The sequence below is a fragment of the Aotus nancymaae genome, unplaced genomic scaffold (assembly GCF_030222135.1).
Source record: "Aotus nancymaae isolate 86718 unplaced genomic scaffold, 86718_ANA_hifiasm-v0.15.2.pri h1tg000025l, whole genome shotgun sequence".
In the NCBI taxonomy this organism is placed as follows: Eukaryota; Metazoa; Chordata; class Mammalia; order Primates; family Aotidae; genus Aotus; species Aotus nancymaae.
In genome coordinates this window covers 11494111-11519063 of record NW_026988438.1, presented here as the reverse complement: position 1 = coordinate 11519063, position 24953 = coordinate 11494111, and the positions used below count along the sequence as shown (strand labels likewise).

Here is a 24953-nt window from a genome sequence, read left to right as displayed (position 1 = left end):
AATCAGATTAGAAACAAAGTTTATAAATATAAGTAACAAAAGGTTCTGATGTCATTTTTCCCCTTTATTCTTTGCTGAATGCTGATCTAAAGGAGATCTTATATATAGCTGATGTCTTGGTTCATTAAAATTCTTTAGCATTCTCACAAGGTGTTAACTTCGAATTTTAGAAAAACCTTAGAGGCTCTTTGTAAAAGCCAAATGTTCTCTTTACTTGTAAGTTTCCAAGTTGGTCTTGGAGTTAACTGAAAATGAAGGTTTTTAATACAATTGGTAATACAACCTGATTCTTAAAGTTTATTGCCCAGAAATGATATACAGTTGTGCACATTTCCTGATTTCATTAGGCCTTCAAACCCCATTATACATTATAGTTGATCATTTCATTTCCTGAAGCAAAATAAGTATATTTTAACACTAGAGTAGTAATTCTGTTTAAGTACTATTTAAGTCAATCATGTTTCTAATTTAACTCTCTTGGCTAACTTTATGCTTCAGTATGTCATTGAGTAGAGTGTTGGTTGAACAGTGTACTCACTTTCCTAGTCAGTTACCAGAGTAAGAATTACATTCTACTGGTTATTGCTGCATATACTATAAAAGTATTTTCTTTGCATAGTAGCCTATAGAATCTGCATGCCTTAAGCATTGATTTTAATTTCAGGATATTTCTTTACACTAAAGGATGCCATCATGAACTGGCAGAGTTCATGCCAGGCAGTGATAAACCTGGACAACCTAGTAATCCAGATACTACTCTGCTTCTCTCTCAGAAACAAAATTTTATCTGTACGTACCTGAGTAGAGTTAGAGTGCACAAATCTAGTAAAAACAACATTTCCTTTATTCTCTTCTGTCAAGAGGGAGAAGAATAGGCATATCATTTTTAATTTTCAAATTAGAAATGATATGTTTTACTATGATAATAATATTCAGAGCTTACTGTGTTTCAGGTACTATCCTAATCCTTTTTGTTTGTTTTGGGGTTTAGGGTTTTTTTTTTTTTTTTTTTTTTTGTGGAGAAGGTTTCACCATTTTGGCCAGGTGGTCTTGAACTCCTGGCCTCAAGTGATCCTCCCACTTCAGCCTCCAAAAATGCTGGGATTACAGGTGTGAGCCACCTCACCCAGCCCTTATCCTAATTCTTTTACATACATTTTTCACAGCTGTCATATCAGTGGTATTTTCTGTTTTGTAGATCAAAAAACAGAGGGATCAGACTTACCCTATGCCATGCAGTTAGGTCTAGGAAGAAGTCAGGCGGCCTCACTCCAGACCAGTGTTCTTAACCTTTTCATAATTGATTCTCAAATATGGCTGTGAGCCACCGCATCTGGCCACAAAATATGTCTTCTTTGTACGTTAGAACTATTAAAGAAATACCACAGAATTTTAGAGTTCATGAGTGACAATTCGGGTGCATTTGGGAGCTTTACTCCCACCTCCCCACCCCAAGGCAATGCTTGGCTTCTCCTCAGACTAATTAGAGTCTTTCAGGAATGAGGTCTAGAGATTGATCTTTTTAAAACATCTTCTGATGAGTCTAATGTGAAAGAAGCTCTGGTTAAGAACCACTATTCTATTATTGCTTGTTTTAGAATTAATTTTACTTAGTTTGATAAAGTAATTTGATAGAGATAAAGCACATGTATAGACTTAGGGCTAGAATATAACCATGACAGAGATTTTACATACTGCCTGCATAAATGAATCAACCTTTATAGATGCGATATTTTTTTTCTTTTGAGACAGGGTCTCAACTCTGTCACCCAGGCTGGAGTGCGGTTGTGTGATCAAACGTATAATTTTTTATACAAGAGCTGTGGGCCACACACTGTAATATACCAGATATAATAAAGGTCATTTATAAGGAGAAATTGAGAAAACTCAAGCTATACAAGTACATGTAGTTTAATGAATATTGTTTTTATATGAAATTCTAAACTTTAACTTCTCTAATTTTTCCAAGCTTTAATTCATTATATGTTTAAAAGTATTTGACAAGCTAATTGTATTTTAGTGGTAAATATGGTACAAATGCATATGTATGATCTGTTATAATAAAATAGCAATCACATTTTTCCATATTCTTGATTTTCAGAGTTGAGTGATTCTATTATAAATATATGTAAATGAGACTTGCAAATATAGAAAGATATATAAAGAATTCACTGCATTTAATTTTATTAATTGACATTGGCTATGATGTTAAAAGTCATAAAGTAACATTTAACCTAATCTCAAATGTATTTCTAATTATGATCCCATATTAATATCTGGGATAACAGAATGAGAAAACTTGCTATACTGGTAAACAAAAGAGATTGAATTAAGATTACCATGAGACTTCTTATCTTGAATCTCCTGAGCAGGCATATTTATGTTTATAATATTCTGTATTGAAATGTGGCTATTAAATTCAACACAGAGTTTTAAATGAATAGTAACATTTTATACATTCAAGTCTGGAATGAGTAGCATAGGTTGGCCATATGTGACAGTTTTTTTTGTGGCGAGGTGGGGGTGGGAGTGTTGTTTTGGTTTTGAGACCGAGTCTCTCTCTGTCACCCAGGCTGGAGTGCAGTGGCACGATCTTGGCTCACTGCAACTTCCGTCTCCTGGGTTCAGGCGATTCTCCTATTTCAGCCTCCTGAGTAGCTGGGACTACAGGCATGTGCCACCACACTCAGCTAATTTTCGTATTTTTTAGTAGAAACAGAGTTTCACCATATTGGACAGGCTGGTCTCAAACTCCTGACTTCGTGATCTGCCCACCTTGGCCTCCTGAAGTGCTGGGATTACAAGTGTGAGCCACCACACCCAGCCAATATGTGTTGTTTTTAAAGCATCCCACTTTGTAAGGCAAGAAAAAATATATATGCAAAATATCTTTTTTTTTTTTTTTGAGACTGAGCCTTGCTCTTTTACCCAGGCTGGAGTGCAGTGGTGTTATCTTGGCTCACTGCAACCTCCGCCTCCTGGGTTCAAGTGATTCTTCTGCCTCAGTCTCCCAAGTAGCTGGGATTACAGGTGCATGCCACCATTCCTGGCTAATTTTTTTATTTTTAGTAGAGACTGGGTTTCACCATATTGGCCAGGCTGGCATCAAACTCCTGACCTCGTGATCCGCTCTCCTCAGCCTCCCAAAGTACTGGGATTACACGCGTAAGCCACCACACCCGGCTGCAAAATACACCTTCTTTGTATGTTAGAACTATTAAAGAAAAATCACAGAATTTTAGAGTTCATGAGTGGCAGTTCCTTTAAATTATATAGAAATCCAGAAAGGTGGTTGTATTCCAGGTAACATAGAACTATACAAGAAGAGCTAAAACCGCAGACTAGGTGTCTCCATTCCCTGGCCCCTCTTTATAGTCTCTCCGATTGTATACTTACATGAAGAAAAACTCCAGATTTAGCAAATATTTGTTAGTAGTCTCAAAATTTTTTTCTTTTAAGCTTTGCCTTTCCAGACCACCTAAAATATAAACATATATTCAACAAAAACACCAATTTTTATTGAAAAGGCAGAAAAATAACACTGAATACTGTCTGTCTGGGATAGCAGTATATGTGTTTACTTAACATTAGTAACACCCCCCAAAAAAGCAGAACAGTAATGTTTAAAAAGGTAAAATTCTGTTAAAAAATACACACTTATACTGTCTGAAATTAGAAATATTTTAAGAAGAAAAATTACTTCATTCTAAATTGTTAATAGGAAGATAATCAGTTTTGCAGCTAGATTAGCCAGCTCACATCTAGCCTTTGAAACCATCAATAAAATAGTGAGAAATAATGTCGTAGGCCTGATGTTGTAGTAAGAAAAAGAACACAGAAGACAATAACTGTGGCCAAGATGACTTTTCTTACGTGATAGCAGGGCGGATCCTTAACTACTGACATGACTACTGATGGCATCAAGCTCATGGTTTGAGGCTGATGCTGCTTGTGCCCTGTAGGCTAAGTTATGCTCAGCAGTAATTTCCATGAAGTCATCTCATGCCATATCTACTTGTATGTTTTAAATTTCTGTGGATACATAGTAGGTATATATATTATGGGGTACAGGAGATGTTTTGATAGTATGTAGTGTGAAATAAGCACATCATGAAGAATGCGGTTTCCATCCTTTCTACTTGTATTCTTGATCTCATATTTCCTTTGCCTGGCTTGTTGCTGTTTGCATAGTAAGGTAAGGTCAAGCTATATTTTTAATATTACACCAAATTTGAGGCCTTATTCTCATCAGGTGGTTTTTTTGTTTGTTTTTATCATGAGCCAGTTTTGTCTAGTCTAGTAGTCTAGCTCAAATAGAGCAGCAAATTCAGACCTCCAATCAGGCTAATTATGCTTTTTATCAACCTAAGAGATACAATCCTATTTCTCCTTCTTCCTCCCATTTGTTTATGCAAGATACAAGATTAGTATTAAACTTAAGAAAATCCTCAAATCTGTATGGTATAGGAAGAAACCAAACTTCATTCTAAGACTTAATTTTTTCCAAGAGGCTATTTGGTGCCTGCTCTGTAGGGACATGCATAATAATGATAGAGAAACTACGTGGTTTTCTAGCTTTCCCAATAATGTAACCTTTTTATTTTCTAGACAGTGGTTTCCCAGCCAGAGGTACAGCCATGTTCAAATATAAGCATAGATCTGCATTCACAAGACTAACAAGTTATTAGTGTACATCAAGGGTTTTCTTCCTAAGCATGTATTATAACTTCATTAATGATGATAAAACATTTTTATTACTCAGTTTCTGAGTATTGGACTGTGCTCTGTATTCTAAACTAAAGCAACTTACCAAAATTGTGATAAATATAATTATGATACTAGTGCAGTCTTTCAAATAGAAGAAAATAATACTATTTTAGCAGTGGGGATTGGTTTGTATTAAGTCAGAATTTGTTTAAATAGGACTATTGTATACAAACATGTTACTGACTTTACAACTTGGCATCTCACAGTGATAATGACACATTTTAGTGGATTTGAATTTCCAACATCTCTTGCCAGGTAGGAAAGGGAGAAATTGCATATAGGTTTTATGGCTTTTCATGAATAGACCATTTTCTTTTTGGCCAAAAATATGAGGAAAACGTGTTAGGTAGAGATGTTTGGAGATGTCTCATGTCTTCTAGTAGCAAAAATACAAACTCTGCTGAAAAAGCCCTTTTATTATAAACATTTTAAAGGTAAAATTCTGAGCAAATTACTTTTTTATGCTGGGCAGATAGACATTTTATAAACTTTTTTCCCCTACGTATGTGTTATTCATGATATTTAGCAAAAATAACATTTCTGCTAAGAACTTTTGTAATGAATATTATTCATTTTCATTAAATTGGTTTTACAGTGAGAAGGCATGTAGAGAACCCTGTATCATTGTAATCTGTTTTATTCTTCTGTATGACTTAAGCACATTGGCCCATCATTTGCATTCTTGAAATACGTAATAAATAACATTTGTTTTCAGGATGGCAGCTCTGTTTTATTCAAAATGCAGTTTTCTGGACCAAAATGTCCTTCTTTTTATGTTCTCTGGTATGGCAGATTACTGTTGCACTGAAGTTTTTATTTAGAAGAATGTACTATTCAAAGTGTAAGAAATAACTTTGCAATAAAGGAGACTGTGGTCAAAGTATAGGCGCAGTAGTGGATAAATTGTGCAAAAGGCTGTTTGGAAATCAAATTTAATTTAATAGAGCTTTCAATCACTAGTTAATATAACTGCTTTAAATTTACAGACAGTGGGAGTAGCTCACCGTTACCCAAGTATGCTTCATCTCCCAAACCAAACAACAGCTACATGTTCAAACGGGAGCCCCCAGAGGGATGTGAGCGAGTGAAGGTCTTTGAGGAAATGGCGTAAGTAATGTCTTTTCTGTCAGCTGGGATCTGTCTGCAAAGCTGTAAAGCTTTTTACTGAGACCAGTTGATTACATATGAATCAACTACTCTATCCAGCTGATAATGCGTTTCAACAGCAAATAATGTAAAGAGAATTGAATAGACAAGGGAGATCTTATTGAAGGAGAATTGGAGTCTGTATGCTCGAAATGTGTAAGCCAGTACAAAGAAACTTGGAAACTTATTACCTGAAAGATCTATTTTTAATCATTAAGAATTGTCATTTAAGAACTCTTAATTTAGATGACTAACAAAGAGACGTTAGGAGCAAAGTCAGTATCCATGGGTGACTAGCTTAAAGACAGTGTACCCCACAAGCCAGAAGATTAGCCTCCTTCCGTATAGCCACATCAAGCTTGCTTATATTCAGACTTTCTGTTCACAAGAGGTTTGTTTTCTTAATGAAATTTTAATATGTGTAAGTTAGAAGTGAAACTAGAAAAAGAGGTTAATGCTGCAAACACTGTGCAGAGTAGCTCAAAAGAAGACTACGTGGTTCTTGGATGCACTCACGCCTTTGTTCCAGTGCAGGTGCCTAGTGGAGGGTGCTGTACTCTTGCAACCTAGAAGGATCCATCTTGCAGGAGCTGATGGCTTAGCTCCTGGAAACAGGAGGAGAGGAAGGGCTTGTGGACCCAAACTCTGTTGAACTGACTGACTTTTTGAGAGACCACTGAAACTCTCCCCTTCCCACTCCATTCCCCCATCTGTGCTAATGGAAGTATATCTAGAGAGAAAAAAGGAGGAAGTATTTAAAACTGAATACATGATGAACTAATGCCCCCCACCTCCAGTATACTTCTTCTTAACAGAAAAGGTCATTCTAACTTTGCATAATCTTCAATTATAACGTAGCAGACTTCTCCACCTTTCCAAATGATTAAAAACTAACTAATGATTTCTAAATATTTGTCTTTCTGGTTCTTTTGAAAATCCTTTTGTCTCAGATACCACTTCAGTGCTGTGTGCTTGAATAGTCTGCCAGCTGACTTGTGCTATGGAAGATGTTTACCCCTCTGTATACACTTAACCCATCCCCTGCCATTCACATTTTAGCTGTTTTAGAGAACTCCAGTTGATTCAGAAAATGCTTAACTTTTTCTGTGTTAGTGATTATAAATCTAATTTTGTTTTACGGTTTTAGGTCTCGTCAGCCTATCTCGGCCCCTCTCTTTTCATGTCCTGACAAAAACAAGGTTAATTTCATCCCAACCGGATCAGCTTTCTGTCCTGTAAAACTTCTAGGCCCTCTCTTACCGGCTTCCGACCTTATGCTCAAGAACTCTCCTAACTCTGGCCAGAGCTCAGCATTGGCAACTCTGACTGTTGAGCAGCTCTCATCCCGGGTTTCCTTTACGTCTCTTTCTGATGACACCAGCACAGCGGGCTCCACGGAGGCCTCTGCCCAGCAGCCATCCCAGCAGCAGCAGCTCCTGCAGGAACTGCAGGGTGAGGACCACATCTCTGCCCAGAACTATGTGATCATCTAAAAAAGGGGGAGCTGGCCTCCACCCTACCTTCCATGGATTAGGAACAAGATTTCAGACTTGTGTCTGCATGGAGTGACAAACTTTCTGAACACCACCACCACCACCAATACTTATCAGCATCATAAAATATCTCTTAACACTGATCTTGGCAGGGATGGAACTCCTATTCAGCAGTTTTTGTGGAAAGCTGTAATGCTTGCAAAACATGTGTGTCATTCAGCATTTTAAGTGGAGACTATGCATTTCATAGTATGTTTGAGATTAGTACTTTGTCCTGTGTTTTGTTCCAGATTCTTCAGTATAAATAAGCTCTATATCAAAAAGTTGCCTGTCTAAATAGAAAATGTCTTGCTGTGTTTTGTCCTATGGAAAATACTGTACTTCAGGATTATGTTTACAATTGACCCAGGTGTTTGTTTCTAACTTCTGTAATACATACAATGCAAAAAAAAAAAAAAAATGGCCACAACAGTTGCACAGTGCCCACCCTATGGCCTAGCTTCAGGTACTTCAGTTGAAGTCTAAACTCAGGTAACTTGGAATGTATATCATATTGGGATATTAAATATTTCACAGCTAAAAAGCTAAAGAGGGAACATCACTCTTTTGCCTTTCCTTATTTTATGCATTTCCCTTTCCTCATTACATTCCACATTCTTAGAATAAGAAGTGCATTCAATCCTAGGAGAATGATAATCCTGGACATGGGTGAACATGAGGAGAACCAGCAAATCTGTGGTGTTTGACATCACTTTGTCATGTGGTTACAAGTAAAACAACTGTTGCATTCACTGTTTCAACATGTGTACATGTGGCTTTTTGAAAAGTTCAGGTGTTGCTCAGTAAAGGACTGTTACAACGTTGCAAATAAAGTGTTCAGTACTAGACTGTACATAAACATTCCACATTGTGTGTGATGAAGTTTAAAGACAAGAATGTCTAGATTTAAGTGTTTGAAGGGATGGTTGAGACTTTTTTATGTTGGCCATCAGGGTCATAACTGTTACCATTTAATCTAAAGACATATTTATGTTTAGTTTCTCTCTTGGAAATTCTTTATTTTGCACGTGAGAAATTGACATACTTTTGGTTATTGTTTTCCAGTTTAGGTGCATGACCTGCATTTGCATAGAATACTTGGGGTCTCAGAATTGATGCAACATAAATAAGCAGATTTTTTGGTAACTTACAAGAGCACTAGTTTGAAGCTATCTCATTTAAGCCTCTCATAATACACAATCATGAATAGTTTTGAAATTTGGTGAAGTAGAGCATAAACTCAAGAAAATTTCCTTGAACTTGCAGACTTTTGACACAAGGTCTTCACCAAGTATGAAGAGAGCCCCAGGTGTTCCTGACTGGTCAGCAGGAGAGCCTAACTTTCACCGTTTCCTTCAGTACAGAGAGTATCCAAAAGCAAAGCGAAGATTCTGTATTTGTATTCCACTGCTTTCAGTTCAGTAAAACCTAGAGTTGTTTCATCTGCACCTAAGGTGTTCGGCACAATTTTCCTAAGAATTAGAGGAACAAGGTGCCTACAGTTAAAGGAACGTTTCAGTTCCCTTCATTCATTCCTGGGTTTTTCTCTGTTTTGTTCATTTTCTAAGAAGGTTGAAGAAGGATGAGGTGATAGAGAAGAAAGCAACACCATTGATTTTTTTTTTAAAGAAATGATATATATATGTATATGTTTGTGTGTGTGTATGTGTATGTGTATTATTTTGTCATAATCTCAATTCTCTTCTTTCCACCAAAGTTTGCCGTAATATTTTCTCCTGAAGGTGCATTCTGGCTCCTTTAAATTAGTCAGTGTTATATAGTAGGAGACTGTCATGGAAAAAAGGACTCAGTTTACTTTTGCCATTTTCACAGAGAAACCTTTTAAAACAATCTTTTCAGCAGCAGATACCTTTAACCCTAATAATCTCAGGCCTTCATGAAAATATTATATTTTGTAGATTATGGTTAAAGGGAGAAAATTACTAGTTCCGTAAGATAAATATGAGCTCCATTTAACTTCTGATATCTGGTTTAGCATTACATAATATGTTGATCTTATGCTCTGCTTTTGTCCAGATAAAATGCAATAGTATCAATATCAATTTCAGAAAAATGGACTGAATATGCTTTTTTGGTGATTAAATCTGATGTACGATATTTATAGTGACATGTGCTTTTATTTTCTCATGAGATACTAAATATTGTGTTGTACATTTGTTCTTAGCATATATTAAAGTTTTGAACCAAATGTGTTAAAGCTTATGCTTTGCCATGTAAATTTCCCAGAAGTTGTTGAGCTCAAATGTATCCTACATCCAGCTGTAGAAATTTGTCAGAAATTGCTTCAATTTTGTATATAATTGTACTGTTTAATTCTAGCCACTGCGCTGAACAGTATTTGAGTTACCATACAATATGGCTTTACACAAGGAAATGTGTGGCTTTTGTTTTGTATTTTTTCAGTATAGAAGTTCCTGTGTCTTATTTAAATAAAGTTATTAGTAAAACTGGAATAGTTCACATATATTTTTGGAAAGACTGGGGTTGTTGGTTCATTACCTGACAGAGATAAATTCAGCTCAGGGTAATGGCAGTTTTTGGTACTCACTGAGTTCCTGACCTGCATCTCTGGAGCTGTGGGGTGTCTAACTGGATCAGATTTCTACAGCTTGGCTTCCTCTTGACATTTAACTTACACACACTCCATCACAAGGCAAGAATCTAGAGGTCTTAAGTTCCAAGTCTTTGTATTGTTCCCAGGTATGACCACATTAAATAGAGAAAACATTGTTCCCATGTCACTTTATACCTCAGAATTTATAGGAATAAGTTTAAATTCAGTGAAATCATTTCAAAGGAAGTTGCACATTTCTTGCAAACAAAGCTTCAGCAATACAAGTTTTTACTTTTTTGTTTAGATTCAGAAAAAGAGGGAGAAAAGCTTTACAAAACAAAGGGGAGTGCCTAGTTACCCAGACATGGATAGGGTCTGGTAGGCCATATGGTAGCGTGAAAGCGAACAAACCACTGTGAGAAACTGTTTATCAGCAGAGTGTTGTTCACTTCCAAAGCATATCTCATCAAAGAGATAAGATTTGGTCTTTAAATCGAACTTAAAAGTGACCAGTAGCTGTGGTTTTGACTGAGAAAAGTAAAGCATAACTTTTAAATGGTGGGATGGGTCAGCTATGTATTTGAGAAAATATGTTATTTAGGCAGGAAATTATCGACCTTATACGATTTTAAATTTCCATTGCAAGTGAATTCATGTGAAGGAAAGTAGAATTCCTAGCCCCATTGACTTGGTCATATAATAAGTAACATAAATAGCCCTGAGAAACAAGTTAATACAGTATTTTTAAAATCAAACCTCAGGAACAAGGAGGAGGAGATTAGGCCTAAGAACTTACATGTTGTAACCCTATGCTAACTAAAAATAATCACTTGAAGTTTGTGAATATTGCAAACTGAGGGGTTACCCCCATCCCTCATCCCCCATCCCACAGTGTAAGGTGGCATCTAGTGCTGAAGTGTCAATGTCCCATATGTATTCCCCACCTACCCCCTCTCTGATACGCACAAGTCTCGATGTCCTCCTGTACATTCACTCTTTTGGTGAACTCATGGTTCTTTTGGAGCTGTAGGAGCCTTATGAAGACGGATCCCCTAATTCACCCATTGATTCCGAATCCCACTGCCGTAGTCTAGACTCACAGTTCCAATTGTTTAGAGAACGTTTCCTCTCAGACTTCTTGCCTTATCTCAATCTTAGTGATTCAATGGAATAAGGACACTGTCTTACCCCTGTTGGACCAAGCCAGCTCTCCTGACATTCTTATTGTCTATGTGCTGAGGTTTTCTCCACCTAAATCTCTCAGATTTGCTTTTCTGTCTTCCTGTTATCTTATCACTAAATTTTGAGGTGCAGAGACATGAGACATGATGGCGGCAGATCAGAGAACCATAACATCTTAGATGAATTTCTGTGAAGATGATGATAGCAAGGAATCAGTCACTGATATGCTAGACTTCCAGTAACCTCTATAGCTATCCAGGGCCATACTAGTGCTCCTGGGCCAAATCCAGCCTGCTGCCTGTTTATGTAAATAAAGTGTTCCTTTAACAAAGCCACACTCATTTACTGATGGATTGCCTACAGCTATTGTGCAGTATAATGGCATTGTTAAATAGTTGGAATAGAGTCTGATCCACAATGCCTAAAATATTTACTCTCTGGTTCTTTGCTGACCTCTGCTGTACACCAAAGAGCAGACTAGAGACCAGGTTTAGGTAACTTGGATCATATATAGCAGTTGTTTTAAAAAATTTGTTCATAAATTCTTTTATACTCCTCCCCTTCAAGAGGTAGAACTTATTTTTCCTCTCCTGAAGTGTGGGCTAGACTTGCTTCTTAAGAACAGAATACAGCAGAAATGATGGGAAGTCACTTCTAACTAAGAACAGGTTATAGAAAGACTGGCTTTGTCTTGGTGCTTACTCTGTTGGATCACTTACTTTGTGGAAAGCCGTATTAGGAGGATACTGAGAAAGTTTATGGAGGGGCCTTACGGTGAGGTCATGGAGGCCCCTGACCTCTTGCCAAAAACCACATGGAAGCAGATCCTTCAGCTCCAGCCAAACTTTGAGATGACTACAACCTCATGAGACACCTTGGGCCAGAAACCACCCAGCTAAACTGCCTCTGGATTCCTGACTCTCAGAAACTGTCAAATAATACATTTTTATTATTTTAAGCTGACAAGTTTCGGGGTAATTTGTTACATAGGGTTAGAGAACGAATACAACAGCCCTCTCTTTCCCCCATACACATCCCATTATTTCCACCATCACCTAGAGCCTTGCTGTATAATTCTGTTCTCTGGGTCCAGAAAATGAAGCCTGCTGTTTTGGAATGGACTCTGCTTGATGAAGCCCTTTTGGACTAGGTCTAAGACAAAGCTGCCTCAAATAAAATTTTGTTTTTTGAACAGCTTGCATGTTAGAAAAGATTTCCTATAGAAAATGATGCAAGAAGGAGCAGGATAGGTGATCAGTTTTAAAAGCTGAAAAGAACAAAAGGCAGAATTTCTCCAGAAAATGAGGAATATTTCCACCACGTATGTCTTTGTTTCTTTTAGTTAATAGGAGGCTGGTGACCCACTGGTTCTAAAATGACCTGTCCCATTTCATTTGCATTTCTCAAAGAGGAGAGTAAAAATAATTTTCCCCCCAAAGGCTTTAGATCAGTTTGGTGATGGGCTCTCTCCTTCATAACAACCATTTTGTTAACACTAAGAATTTGGACAATTAGATCATTTTTCCTCCAAAAGATTTCCTGATAACCAGGAGTAGGTCCCTTTTCACACACCACAAATTCTACTCAAGTCTTGGCATCTGCTTTAAGCATGACTTTGATGACATTACTTTAGTCAGAACTGTGCATGACTCTGCGGGCAATGGATGTTATTTCAAACCACTGTCTGGAAGCAAGATGGATAAAGGTGGATGCATGGCTCCACAAGGACCTCCCAAGTGAGGAGAAGGGTTCATGCTGGAAAGGTAACCCTTTTCTTAGGTTTTCTTTTCCACTTTGTAAAGGAAACAGGTTACACTCAAGGGACAGGACTTAACAAAGGACACTACTCTTGTGCTACAATAAACAGCCTGCCATTTTTCATATGGACCGGAACTGAGGCAGACAGGGTAATCTTAGCTGACTCTGTTCCCCTGCCCATTTGATTGCAGACAAACACCTGGTGTGGTCTCTCTCTCCTGCTTCCCTTCCCAATGACCACCCTACAGGAAGCCCTGGGAGCTTTGTATGAAGAAGCTATTCCTTTTCAAATCCCTAACCCTTTTCTCCTGATCACTCCCCTAAATCCATGACCAGTGCAGCAGGTCCTGTGAAGACAGTAAGGAGGTAGTGGGAGGAGGCTAAAGAATGTGAAATCAGGGAATAGAAACTGGTGTGTGAGGGAAGGAGAGTGTTGAGATGAGCTTTCATAATATTCATATACCCTTTTGAAATATTTGATTTTTTTCCTTTTTTTTTTTTTTTTTTTTTTTTTTGAGATGGAGTTTCTCTCTTGTCACCCAGGCTGGAGTGCAATGGCGCGATCTCGGCTCACCGCAACCTCCGCCTCCTGGGTTCAGGCAATTCTCCTGCCTCAGCCTCCTGAGTAGCTGGGATTACAGGCACGTGCCACCATGCCCAGCTAATTTTTTTGTGTTTTTAGTAGAGACGGGGTTTCACCATGTTGACCAGGATGGTCTCGATCTCTTGACCTTGTGATCCACCCGCCTCGGCCTCCCAAAGTGCTGGGATTACAGGCATGAGCCACCACGCCCGGCCCTGATTTTTTCTTCTTAAAATGAGCATGTATTCTTTTTGTAATGTTTGGTAAAAGATAACATGACCATTCTACAGATCTGTAGACAGCCCGGTTCACTCTGCTGGTTCTACCTTCTACCCATCCATTCATCATCCAACTTGTAACAGAAAGTGAATATAACTTAGCTGACTGCTTTATATATTACTAATATAAAAGAAAGGTAAAATTCAAAGGGAAATTAATGTTTAACCTCATTAGTAATCAAAGCAATGCAAATTAAAACAACAATTTGGCTGGGCACGGTGGCTCACGCCTGTCATCCCAGCACTCTGGGAGGCCAAGACGAGCAAATCACTTGAGGTCAGGAGTTTGAGGCCAGCCTGGCCAACATGGTGAAACCCCATATCTACTAGATATACAAAAAATAACCAGGTGTGATGATGGGCATCTGTAATCCCAGCTACTCGGGAGGCTGAGGCAGGAGAACTGCTTGAATGTGGCAGGTGGGGGTTGCACTCCAACCTGAGTGACAGAGTGAAACTCCATCTCAAAAAAACAAACAAGTCCCTGGGCAAGGTGGCCGAATAGGAATAGCTCTGGTGCGCAGCTCCCAGCAAGACTGACGCAGAAGGCGGGTGATTTCCACATTTCCAACTGAGGTATGTGGTTCATCTCATTGGGACTGGTTGGACAGTGGGCGTAGCCCAAGGAAGGCAAGCCGAAGCAGGGTCAGGTGTTGCCTCACCCGGGAAGCAGAAGGGGCTGGGAAACTACCTCTCCTAGCCAACGGAAGCCATTAGGGATTCTCCCTGCATTTCAGTCCAGTTACTGCACTTTTCCCATGGTCTTCACCACCTGCAGACCAGGAGATTCCCTCTGGTACCTACACAACCACCAGGGCCCTGGGTTTCCAGAACAAAACTGGGCAGCCATTTGGGCAGAAACCAAGCTAGCTGCAGCAGCTCTTTTTTTTCATACCCCAGTGGTGCCTGGAATGCCAGCAAGACTGAACTGTTCACTCCCCTGGAAAGGGGACTGAAGCCAGGGAGCCAAGTGGTCTGGCTCAGTGGGTCCCACCCCCACGGAGACCAGCAAGCCAAGATCCACTGGCTTAAAATTTCCACAGCCAGCACAGCAGTCAGAGTTCGACCTAGGATGCTCTAGTTTGTTGAGGGGAGGGGCATCCATGATTGCTGAGGCTTGAGTAGACAATTTCAACCTCACAGTGTAAGCAAAGCTGCTGGGAAGTTTGAACTGGGTGGAGCCCAACACAGCTCAGCAGCTGTAGGAAGACAGTCTCACTAGATGTCCTCGATGTGCAGGGCATCTCCGAAAAAAGGCAGCAGCCCATCAGGGAATAGTAAATAAAGCCTCCACCTTCCTGGGACAGAGGACCTGCGGGAAGGGGTGGTTGTGGGTATACCTTCAGTAGACCTAAACGTCCCTGCCTGGCAGCTCTGAAGAGAACGGCAGATCTTCCAACACAGTGCACAAGTTCTGATAAGGGACAGACTGCCTCCTCAAGTGGCTCCCTGACCACCATGTACCCTGACTGGGAGACAGCGCCTAGTAGGGGCCAACAGACATCTCATACAGGAGAGCTCTGGCTGGCATCTATCAGGTACACCTCTGGAACGAAGCTACCAGAGGAAGAACAGGCAGAAATCTTTGCTGTTCTCTAGCCTCTGCTGGTGATTTCCAGGCAAGCAGGGCCTGGAGTGGACCTCCAGCAAACTCCAGCAGACCTGCAGCAGAGGGGCCTGACTGTTGGAAGGAAAACTAACAAACAGAGAAAAATAGTTTCAACATCAATAAAAAGGATATCCACTCACAGACCCCATCCAAATGTCACCAACCTCAAACCAAAGGTAGATAAATCCAGGAAGATGGGAAAAAAACAGTGCAAAAAGGCTGAAAACTCCAAAAACCAGAATGCCTCTTCTCCTCCAAGGGATCACAATAACTCCTCACCAGCAAGGGAACAAACTGAATGGAGAATGAATTTGACGAACTGACAGAAGAAGGCGTCTGAAGGTGGATGATAACAAACTTCTCCGAGCTAAAGGAGAATGTTTTAACCCAATGCAAGGAAGCTAAGAACCTTGAAAAAATATTAAATGAAATGCTAACCAAAATAACCAGTTTAGAGAAGAACATAAACAACCTGATAGAGCTGAAAAACACAGCACAATAACTTTGTGAAGCATACACAAGTTTCAATAGCCAAACCGATCAAGCAGAAGAAAGGATGTCAGAGATTGAATATCAACTCAATGAAATAAAGTGAGAAGGTAACATTAGAAAAAAAGAGTGAAAAGAAAGTAACATAGCCTCCAAGATATATGGGATTACGTGAAAAGACAAATCTACATTTGATCAGTGTACCTGAATGTGATGGGGAGAATGAAACCAAGTTGGAAAACACTCTTCAGGATATTATCCAGGATGACTTCCACAGCCTAGCAAGGCCGGCCAATATTCAAATTCAGGAAATATAGAGAACACCAAGACACAAAATCGTCAGACTCACCAAGGTTGAAATGAAGGAAAACATGTTAAGGGCAGCCAGAGAGAAAGGTCGGGTTACCCATAGGGAAGTACATCAGACTAACAATGGATCTCTCTGCAGAAACCCTATAAGCCAGAAGAGAGTGGGGGGCCAATATTCAACATTCTTAAAGAAAAGAATTTTCAACCCAGAATTTTATATCCACCACACTAAGCTTCATAAGTGAAGGAGAAATAAAATCCTTTATAGACAAGCAAATACTCAAAGATTTTGTCACCACCAGGCCTACCCTACTAGAGCTCCTGAAGGAAGCACTAAACATGAAAAGGAACAAGCAGTACCAGCCTCTGCAAAAACATACCAAATTGTAAACACCATCAACACTATGAAGAAACTGCATCAACTAATGGGCAAAACAACCAGCTAGCATCAAAATGGCAGGATCAGTTTCACACATAAAAATATTAACCTTATGTTACTGGATGGAAAGTCTTGATTGTGAAAAAAAAAAATTAACCTTAAATGTAAATGGTCCAAAAACCCCAATTAAAAGACACAGAAAGACAAATTGGATAAAGAGTCAAGACCCATCAGTGTGCTGTATTTGGAAGACCCATCTCATGTGCAAAGACACACATAGGCTCAAAATAAAGGGATGGAGGAAGATTTACCAAGCAAATGGAAAGCAATAAAAAGCAAGGGTTGCAGTCCTAGTCTCTAATAAAACAGACTTTAAACCAACAGAGATCAAAAGAGACAAGGGGATTACATAATGGTAAAGGGATCAATGCAACAAGAACTATCTGAAATATATATGCATGCAAAAGGAGCACCCAGATTCATAAACCAAGTACCTAGAGACCTACAAAGAGACTTAGACTGATGCAATAATAGTGGGAGACCTTAACACCCCACTATCAATATTAGATAAATGAAAAAGAAAAATAACAAAGATATCCAGGACTTGAACTCAGCTCTGGACCAAGCAGACCTAATAGACAACTACAGAACTCTCCACCTCACATCAACAGAATATACATTATTCTCAGCACCACACTGCACCTATTTTAAAAATGACCACATAACTGGAGTAAAACACTCCTCAGCAAATCCAAAAGAATGGAAATCATAATAGTCTCAGACCACAGTACAATCAAATTAGAACTCAGGATTAAGAAACTCATTCAAAACCACACAACTACATGGAAACTGAACAACCTGCTCCTGAATAACTACTGGATAAATAATGAAATGAAGGCAGAAACAAAGATGTTCTTTGAAACCAATGAGAATGAAGACATAACATACCAGAATTTCTAGGATGGATTTAAAGCAGTGTGTAGAGGGAAACATCTAGCACTAAATGCCCAAAAGAGAAAGCAGGAAAGATCTAAAATCAACCCCTAATGTCACAATTAAAAGAACTAGGGAAGCAAGATCAAACAAATTCAAAAACCAGCAGAAGACAAAAAATCAGAGCAGAACTGAAGGAAATAGAAACATGAAAAACCCTTCAAAAAAAAATCAATGAAACCAGGAGGTGGTTTTTTGAAAAGATCATCAAAATTGACAGCTAGCCAGACTAATAAAGAAAAAAAGAGAATTAAAACAGATGCAATAAAAAATGATAAAGGCAATATCACCACTGATCCCCTAGAAATACAAAATACCATCAGAGAATACTATAAATACCTCTACACGAACCAGAAAATCTTGAAGAAATGGATAAATTCCTGGACACTTACACCATCCCAAGACTAAATCAGGAAAAAGGTGAATCCCTGAATAGATCAATAACAAGTTCTGAAATTGAGGCAAGAATTAATAGCCTACCAACAACAAAAAAAGTCCAGGACAAGATGGTTTCAGAGCTGCAGAAGTACAAAGAGTATCTGGTACCATTCCTTCTGAAACTACCCCAAACAACGGACAAAGAAGTAATCCTCCCTAATTCATTTTATGAGACCAACATCATCCTGATACCAAAACCTGGCAGAGACACAGCAATAACAAAAAAATTTCAGACCAATATCCCTGATGAACATTGATGTAAATATCCTCAATAAAATATTGGCAAACCAAATCAAGAAGCTTATCCATCACGATCAAGTCAGCTTCATCCCTGGGATGCAAGGCTGGTTCAACATACACAAATCAATAAACATGATCCATCACATAAACAGAACCAAAGACAAAAACCACATGATTTTCTTAATAGATGCAGAGAAGGCCTTCAACAAAATTCAACAGCACTTCATGCTAAAAACTCTCAATAAACTAGGTATTAATGGAACGTATCTCAAAATAATAAGAGCTATTTATGACAAACCCACAGCCAATATCATACTGAATGGGCAAACAGTGGAAGCATTCCCTTTGAAAACCAGCACAAGACAAGGATGCCCTCTCTCACCACTCCTATTCAACATAGTATTGGAAGTTCTGGTCAGGGCAATCAGGCAAGAGAAAGAAATAATGGGTATTCAAATAGATAAAGAAGAAGTCTAATTGTCTCTATTTGCAGATGACACGATTATATATTTAGAAGATCCCATCATCTCAGCCCAAAATCTCCTTAAGCTGATAAGCAACTTCAGCAAAGTCTCAGGATACAAAATCGATGTGCAAAAATCACAAGCCTTCCTATACACCAATAACAGACAAACAGAGAGCCAAATCATGAGTGAACTCCCATTCATAACTGCTACAAAAACAATTAAATATGAAGAACTTACAAGGGATGTGAAGGATCTCTTCAAGGAGAACTACAAACCACTGCTCAATGAAATCAGAGAAGACACAAACAAATGGAAAAACATTCCATGCTCATGGTTAGGAAGAATCAATATCATGAAAATGGCCATATTGCTCAAAGTAATCTATAGATTCAATGCTATCCCCACGAAAGTACCATTGACTTCCTTCACAGAATTTGGAGAAAACCACCTTAAATTTTATGTGGAACCAAAAAAGAGCCCGCATAACCAAGACAATTCTAAGCAAAAAACACTAAGCTGGAGGCATCACGCTACCTGACTTCAAACCATACTACAAGGCTATAGTAACCAAAACAGCATCATACTGGTACCAAAACAGAGATATAGACCAATGGAACAGAACAGAGGCCTCAGAAATAATGTACACACCTACAACCATCTGATCTTTGACAAACCTGATAAAAACAGGCAATGGGGAAAGGATTTCCTATTTAATAAATGGTATTGAGAAAACTGGCTAGCCATATGCAGAAAGCTGAAACTGGATCCCCTTCCTTATGCTTTATTACAAAAATTAACTCAAGACAGATAAAGATTTAAATGTAAGGCCTAAAACCATAAAAACCCTAGAAGAAAACCTAGGCAATACCATTCAGGACATAGGCATGGGCAAAGTCTTCATGACTAAAACACCAAAAGCAATGCCAACAAAAGCCAAAGTTGACAAATGGGTTCTAATTAAAGAGCTTCTGCAGAGCAAAAGAAACTATCATCAGAGTGAACAGGCAACCTACAGAATGGGAGAAAATTTTTGTAGTCTACCCATCTGACAAAAGGCTAATATCCAGAATCTACAAAGAACAAACAAATTTACAGGAAAAACAAACAACTCTATCAAAAAGTGAGCGAAGGATATGAGCAGACACTTCTCAAAAGAAGACATTTATGCAGCCAGCAAACATGAAAAAAAGCTCATCATCACTCGTCATTAAAGGAATGCAAGTCAAAACCACAGTCAGATACCATCTCACTCCAGTTAGAATGGTGATCATTAAAAAGTTAGGAGACAATAGGTGCTGGAGAGGATGCAGAGAAATAGGAACACTTTTACACTGTTGGTGGGAGTGTAAATTAGTTCAACCATTGTGGAAGACAGTGTGGTGATTCCTCAGTGATCTAGAACAAGAAATGCCATTTGACCCAGCAATCCCATTACTGGCAATATACCCAAAGAATTATAAATAATTCTATTATAAAGACACATGCACATGTATGTTTATTGCAGCACTGTTCATAACAGCAAAGACTTGGAACCAACCCAAACGAGAGACTGGATAAAGAAAATGTGGCACATATACACCATGGAATACTATGCAGCCATAAAAAAGATGAGTTCATGTCCTTTGCAGGACATGGATGAAGCTAGAAACCATCATTTTCAGCAAACTAACACATGAACAGAAAACCAAACACTGCATGTTCTCACTCATAAGTGGGTGTTGAGAAATCAGAACACATGGATGGGACATCACACACTGGGACCTGTTGGCACGTGGGAGGCTAGGGGAGGGATATCATTAGGAGAAATACCTAATGTAGGTGACTGGGTGATGGATGCAGCCAACCACCATGGCACGTGTATGCCTGTGGCACAAACCTGCATGTTCTGCACATATATCGCAGAAAAGGTACAATGTTCTTTTTTTTTTTTTTTAAAGCAACAACAATTTGTTGCTTTTAAATTGGAAAAGAACAAAAAAGGAAGGATAATAGTGCTAAAGGAGGCTAGAGATACAGACACTCTTACATCAGCCATTAGAAGAACGCTGGCACATTGTTTCTGAACAAGTGGGACAGCATTTATGCCAAGTAGCAAAACAACAGGTCACAAACCAGTGTGATCCCTTTGTTTCATAAAAATACATATATATATGTGCGTGGGTAACAAAAAAGGGTGAATGTAAACAAAAATAATAGTGTCAGTAGTAGTTATGGGACAGGTGCAGTAGCTCACTCCAGGAGTCCCAGCTATGTAGGAGGCTGAGGCAGGAAGATAGCTTGAGCTGAATTTAAGGCTACACTCCAGCTTGGGTAACAGAGTGAGACCCAGTCTAAAAAAAAAAGTGTTATCCTTTATAGATAACTTTTTAACATTTGCTTTTCTGATTTTCTAAGTATTCTCTAGTAATACTTGTAAACATTGTAATTTGAGAGAAAACACATGTTAATCTCTAAATGTCAAGGGAGGGGAAAAGTAGGGAGGGAAAAAATGGCAGCAAAACAATTTAGTTTAAATGAAAATGGGCGACATCCCTTAAAATCAAGGGGCTTAGGAGAAGGCTAAGACCCTTGATTAGAAGGTAAAAGTAAAGTTTGGCTCGATGGGAGAATCCTAACATGCTAGTTTCAGGCTTTATCTCCTTTCCCAGCAAAAAATGGTCCCAACATCCTCATACTCTAAGGTAAGCAGCAATAAATTATGTAAGCCTGGAATGGGCTTGAAAATGTCTTCAGGAAAGGCTGCAGTTTTAGTTCGGAAGATGGAGCATTTTCTAGAGAGTGGTCCACACTGATAGCCTTCCACTCAGTTGAGGTGGATTTGTGAAGTGAGCACCAGGGAGTCCAGAAATCTGTCCTCTCATTTATGCTTCTTAAACTGCCTCATTTAGAAAATTAAAAAAGACTTCTTGCCCCAAGCAAACTTTAAGAGCCTGCAAATGCCTAAGAGATTGTTCTTGTCTGTGATTCGTATTTCTAAGTACACTTTTTTTTGCAGGTTGTTTGGTCTGGTTTTACAGAGATTGCCTGAAGGAGGTACATGTGCAACGGATATTGATCGTTTGTTCATAGGTTACCTTAGAATTTGTATTAGGAAGATTGGGAATACCAGCATTGAACAGGCTGCAGTGGATACTTTGGTTGAGAATTACCAGTGTACAAGACCTTGGGCCCCTCTTATTAATGTTTGCATCTGTAGCTGGCAAAAGCCAGGGACACAGAAAGCAACTTGGGGATTCAGACGTTTGCTTATGTGTCCTTCTTGGCAAGTTTCTGCCCCCTATTCACCGAGCTTGGTCTGAGCACTGTGCTATCTGTGATTTTGGTCAGCTGGCAGGCCACACTTATGTCCCTCCCACATTCTGGAACCCGGAGGCATAAGAAGAAGTTGTGTGTGGCATAAGAAGAAATGGTCCAGACTTTGGCATCAGACAAGGGTGAGGGATGACCCTCTGAGCCTGGGAGTCTTTAGTTATAAAATGGAGATAACAATTCTGCTCCTTAATTAGAATAATAAAATTGAAAGAGTCGGCAAGCTCTCTGGTGCCTCCCATACAGACACTAATTATTTTGTATCAGGACTCCACGTTTATGACTTCATTTTACCTTAATTACCTCCCAAAGGCCCTATTTTCAAATACAGTCACATTGCAGGGGGTGGTGGTTATGGCTTAAACATATGAAATTGGCGGGGCAGTGGGGTACACAATGTAGTCCATGGCAAATGGCTACTTCCATAAGGGAGATGCAAATTGAAACCACAATAAGATATCACTTCACATTCACTAGGAAGGCCATAATAAAAAAGACAGATAATTACAAGTGTTGGTGAGGATGTGGAGAAATTGGAGCCCTCATGCATCTCTGGTGGAAGTGTAAAATGGCATAGTTGCTTTGGAAAACTGTCTGGTAATTCTGCAAAAGGTTAAGTATAGAGTTACCATATGACCCAGCAATTCCATCCTTAGGTGTATACTTAAGAAAATAAAAGCGGGGAAGATCCAAGATGGCCGGTTAGGAGCAGCTCAGGATTGCAGCTCCCATTTGAAAGTGCAGAGGGTGAGTGGACGCCACATTTCCAGACGAATTTTTATTGCCCACAGACCAGGAGATTCCCAGGCGGAGGAGCCCCATGGGTCGCCAGCATGGCTGTTTTGGCCAGCGCGGCTGTTTTGCCTGCACCCCAGCACAGTGGTTCCCAGTACAGAGTAAACAGGACTGTGTCCCCACTTAGCCAGCAAGGGGAGCTGAAACAGGGAGCCATGCCAGGAGATTCCCAGTCAAAAAAGCGCCATGAATCTCAGAGCCCCGATTTCAGCTGGTGCAGTGGGTTGCCACATGGGAAATCACACAGATCCCGGCACCTATTCAACAGGCGACCAGGACACCTGGGAGAGAGCCGACCATTCAACTAAAAAAAGGCTCTGAGGCAGGGAGCCAGGTGATCAGGCCCGGCTGGTCCCACCCCCACAAAAACAAAAACAAAAGCAAAAAACAGCAATTGGAAATGCTCTGGGTTGAGAGTTTCACAGCAAGCACAGTTGAACCCGGGATGGTCCAGCTCTGTGGGGGAGGGGCGTCTGCCATTACTGAGGCACTCCACCACTATGGAGGCAGTCCGCCATTCCTGAGGCAACCCACCATTGCCGAGGCAACCCGCCATTACAGAGAGTCTATCATTACAGAGATGGGCCACCATTGCTGAGGCAGTTCTAACTACACCCATATAAACAGGACTGCAGTGAAGTTCACACGGCAGCTGGGCGGAGCCCACAGCAGCTCAACGAAGCCTGTGCATGTTGAGAGTGACTAGGCTGCCTCCTTGTGGGCAGGGCAGCCCTGAAGAAAAAAAAAGGCAGCAGCACAGCGGAAACTCATAAAGCCCTAACTCCCTGGGACAGAACACCTGGGGGGAAAAAAAGGGGTTTATGAGTTCTGCTGCTTCAGACTTAAACTTACCTGCCCAGCAGCTCTGAATGAACAATGGGGCTCACAGCTCAGCACTTGAGCTACTATAAAGGAGAGACTGTTTCCTCAAGCAGCTCCCTGACCCCTGTATATCCAAAGAGTCACCTCAAGGAGAGCTCAGACTGACATTTGGCAGGTATCCTTCTGGGACAAAGCAGAAGAAGAAACTGGTAGCAACCTTTACTGTTCAGCAGCTGCTGCAAGTGATCCCCAGGCAAGCAGGGCCTGGAGTGGACCTCAGCAGTCCTACAGCAGAGAGGCCAGACAGTTAAAAGGAAAAATAAGAAACAGAAATAGCTTCATCATTAACAAACAGGACAGCCACTCAGAGACCCAATCAGAAAGTCAAGAACTACAGAGTTGACAGGTGGATAAATCCACAAAGATGGGAAGAAACCAGTGCAAAAAGGATGAAAACACCTCAAACCAGAATAAGTGTGATGAAATGACAGAATCAGCCTTCAGAAAGTGGGTAATAAGAAACTTCCAGGAGCTAAAAGAACATGTTCTAACCCAATGCAAAGAAACTAAGAACCTTGAAAAAAGATTTGACGAAATGCTAACGAGAATGGACAACTTAGAGAGGAATATAAGTGAATTGATGGAGCTGAAAAACACAACAGGAGAACTTCGTGAAGCATGCACAAGTTTCAACAGCCGAATTGACGAAGCAGAAGAAAGGATATCAGAGGTCGAAGATCAACTCAGTGAAATAAAATGAGAAGGCAAGATTAGAGAAAACAGGGTAAAAAGGAATGAACAAAGTCAACAAGAAATATGGGACTATGTGAAAAGACCTAATCTATGTTTGATAGGTGTACCTGAATGTGACGACGAGAATGAATCCAAGCTGGAAAATACTCTTCAGGTATTATCCAGGAAAACTTCCCCAACCTAGCAAGGCAGGCCAATATTCAAGTCCAGGAAATACTGAGAACACCACAAAGATATTCCTCAAGAAGAGCAAACCCAAGGCACATAATCATCAGATTCACCAGGGTTGAAATGAAGGAGAAAATGGTAAGGGCAGCCAGAGAGAAAGGTTGGGTTACCCACAAAGGGAAGCCCATCAGACTCACAGCAGATGTCTCAGCAGAAACCCTACAAGCCAGAAGAGAGTGGGGGCTGATATTCAACATCCTTGAAGAAAAGAACTTTCAACCCAGAATTTCATATCCAGCCAAACTAAGCTTCATAAATGAAGGAAAAATAAAATCCTTTGTGAACAAGCAAGTACTCAGAG

At 39.7% G+C, this 24953-nt stretch overlaps 1 protein-coding gene across 1 annotated transcript in view; it reads left to right on the top strand.

Moving 5' to 3' along the window:
• GLCCI1 (glucocorticoid induced 1) overlaps nt 1-9919 on the top strand; it is a 134511-nt gene extending 124592 nt beyond the window's left edge. Inside the window, exons 7-8 of the mRNA XM_012450880.3 lie at nt 5754-5874; nt 7061-9919. Coding sequence (XP_012306303.3) covers nt 5754-5874; nt 7061-7406 — 467 coding nt within the window. The 3' untranslated portion in view covers nt 7407-9919. The remainder of the gene's footprint in view (nt 1-5753; nt 5875-7060) is intronic.
• The last annotated feature ends 15034 nt before the right edge of the window (nt 9920-24953 follow it).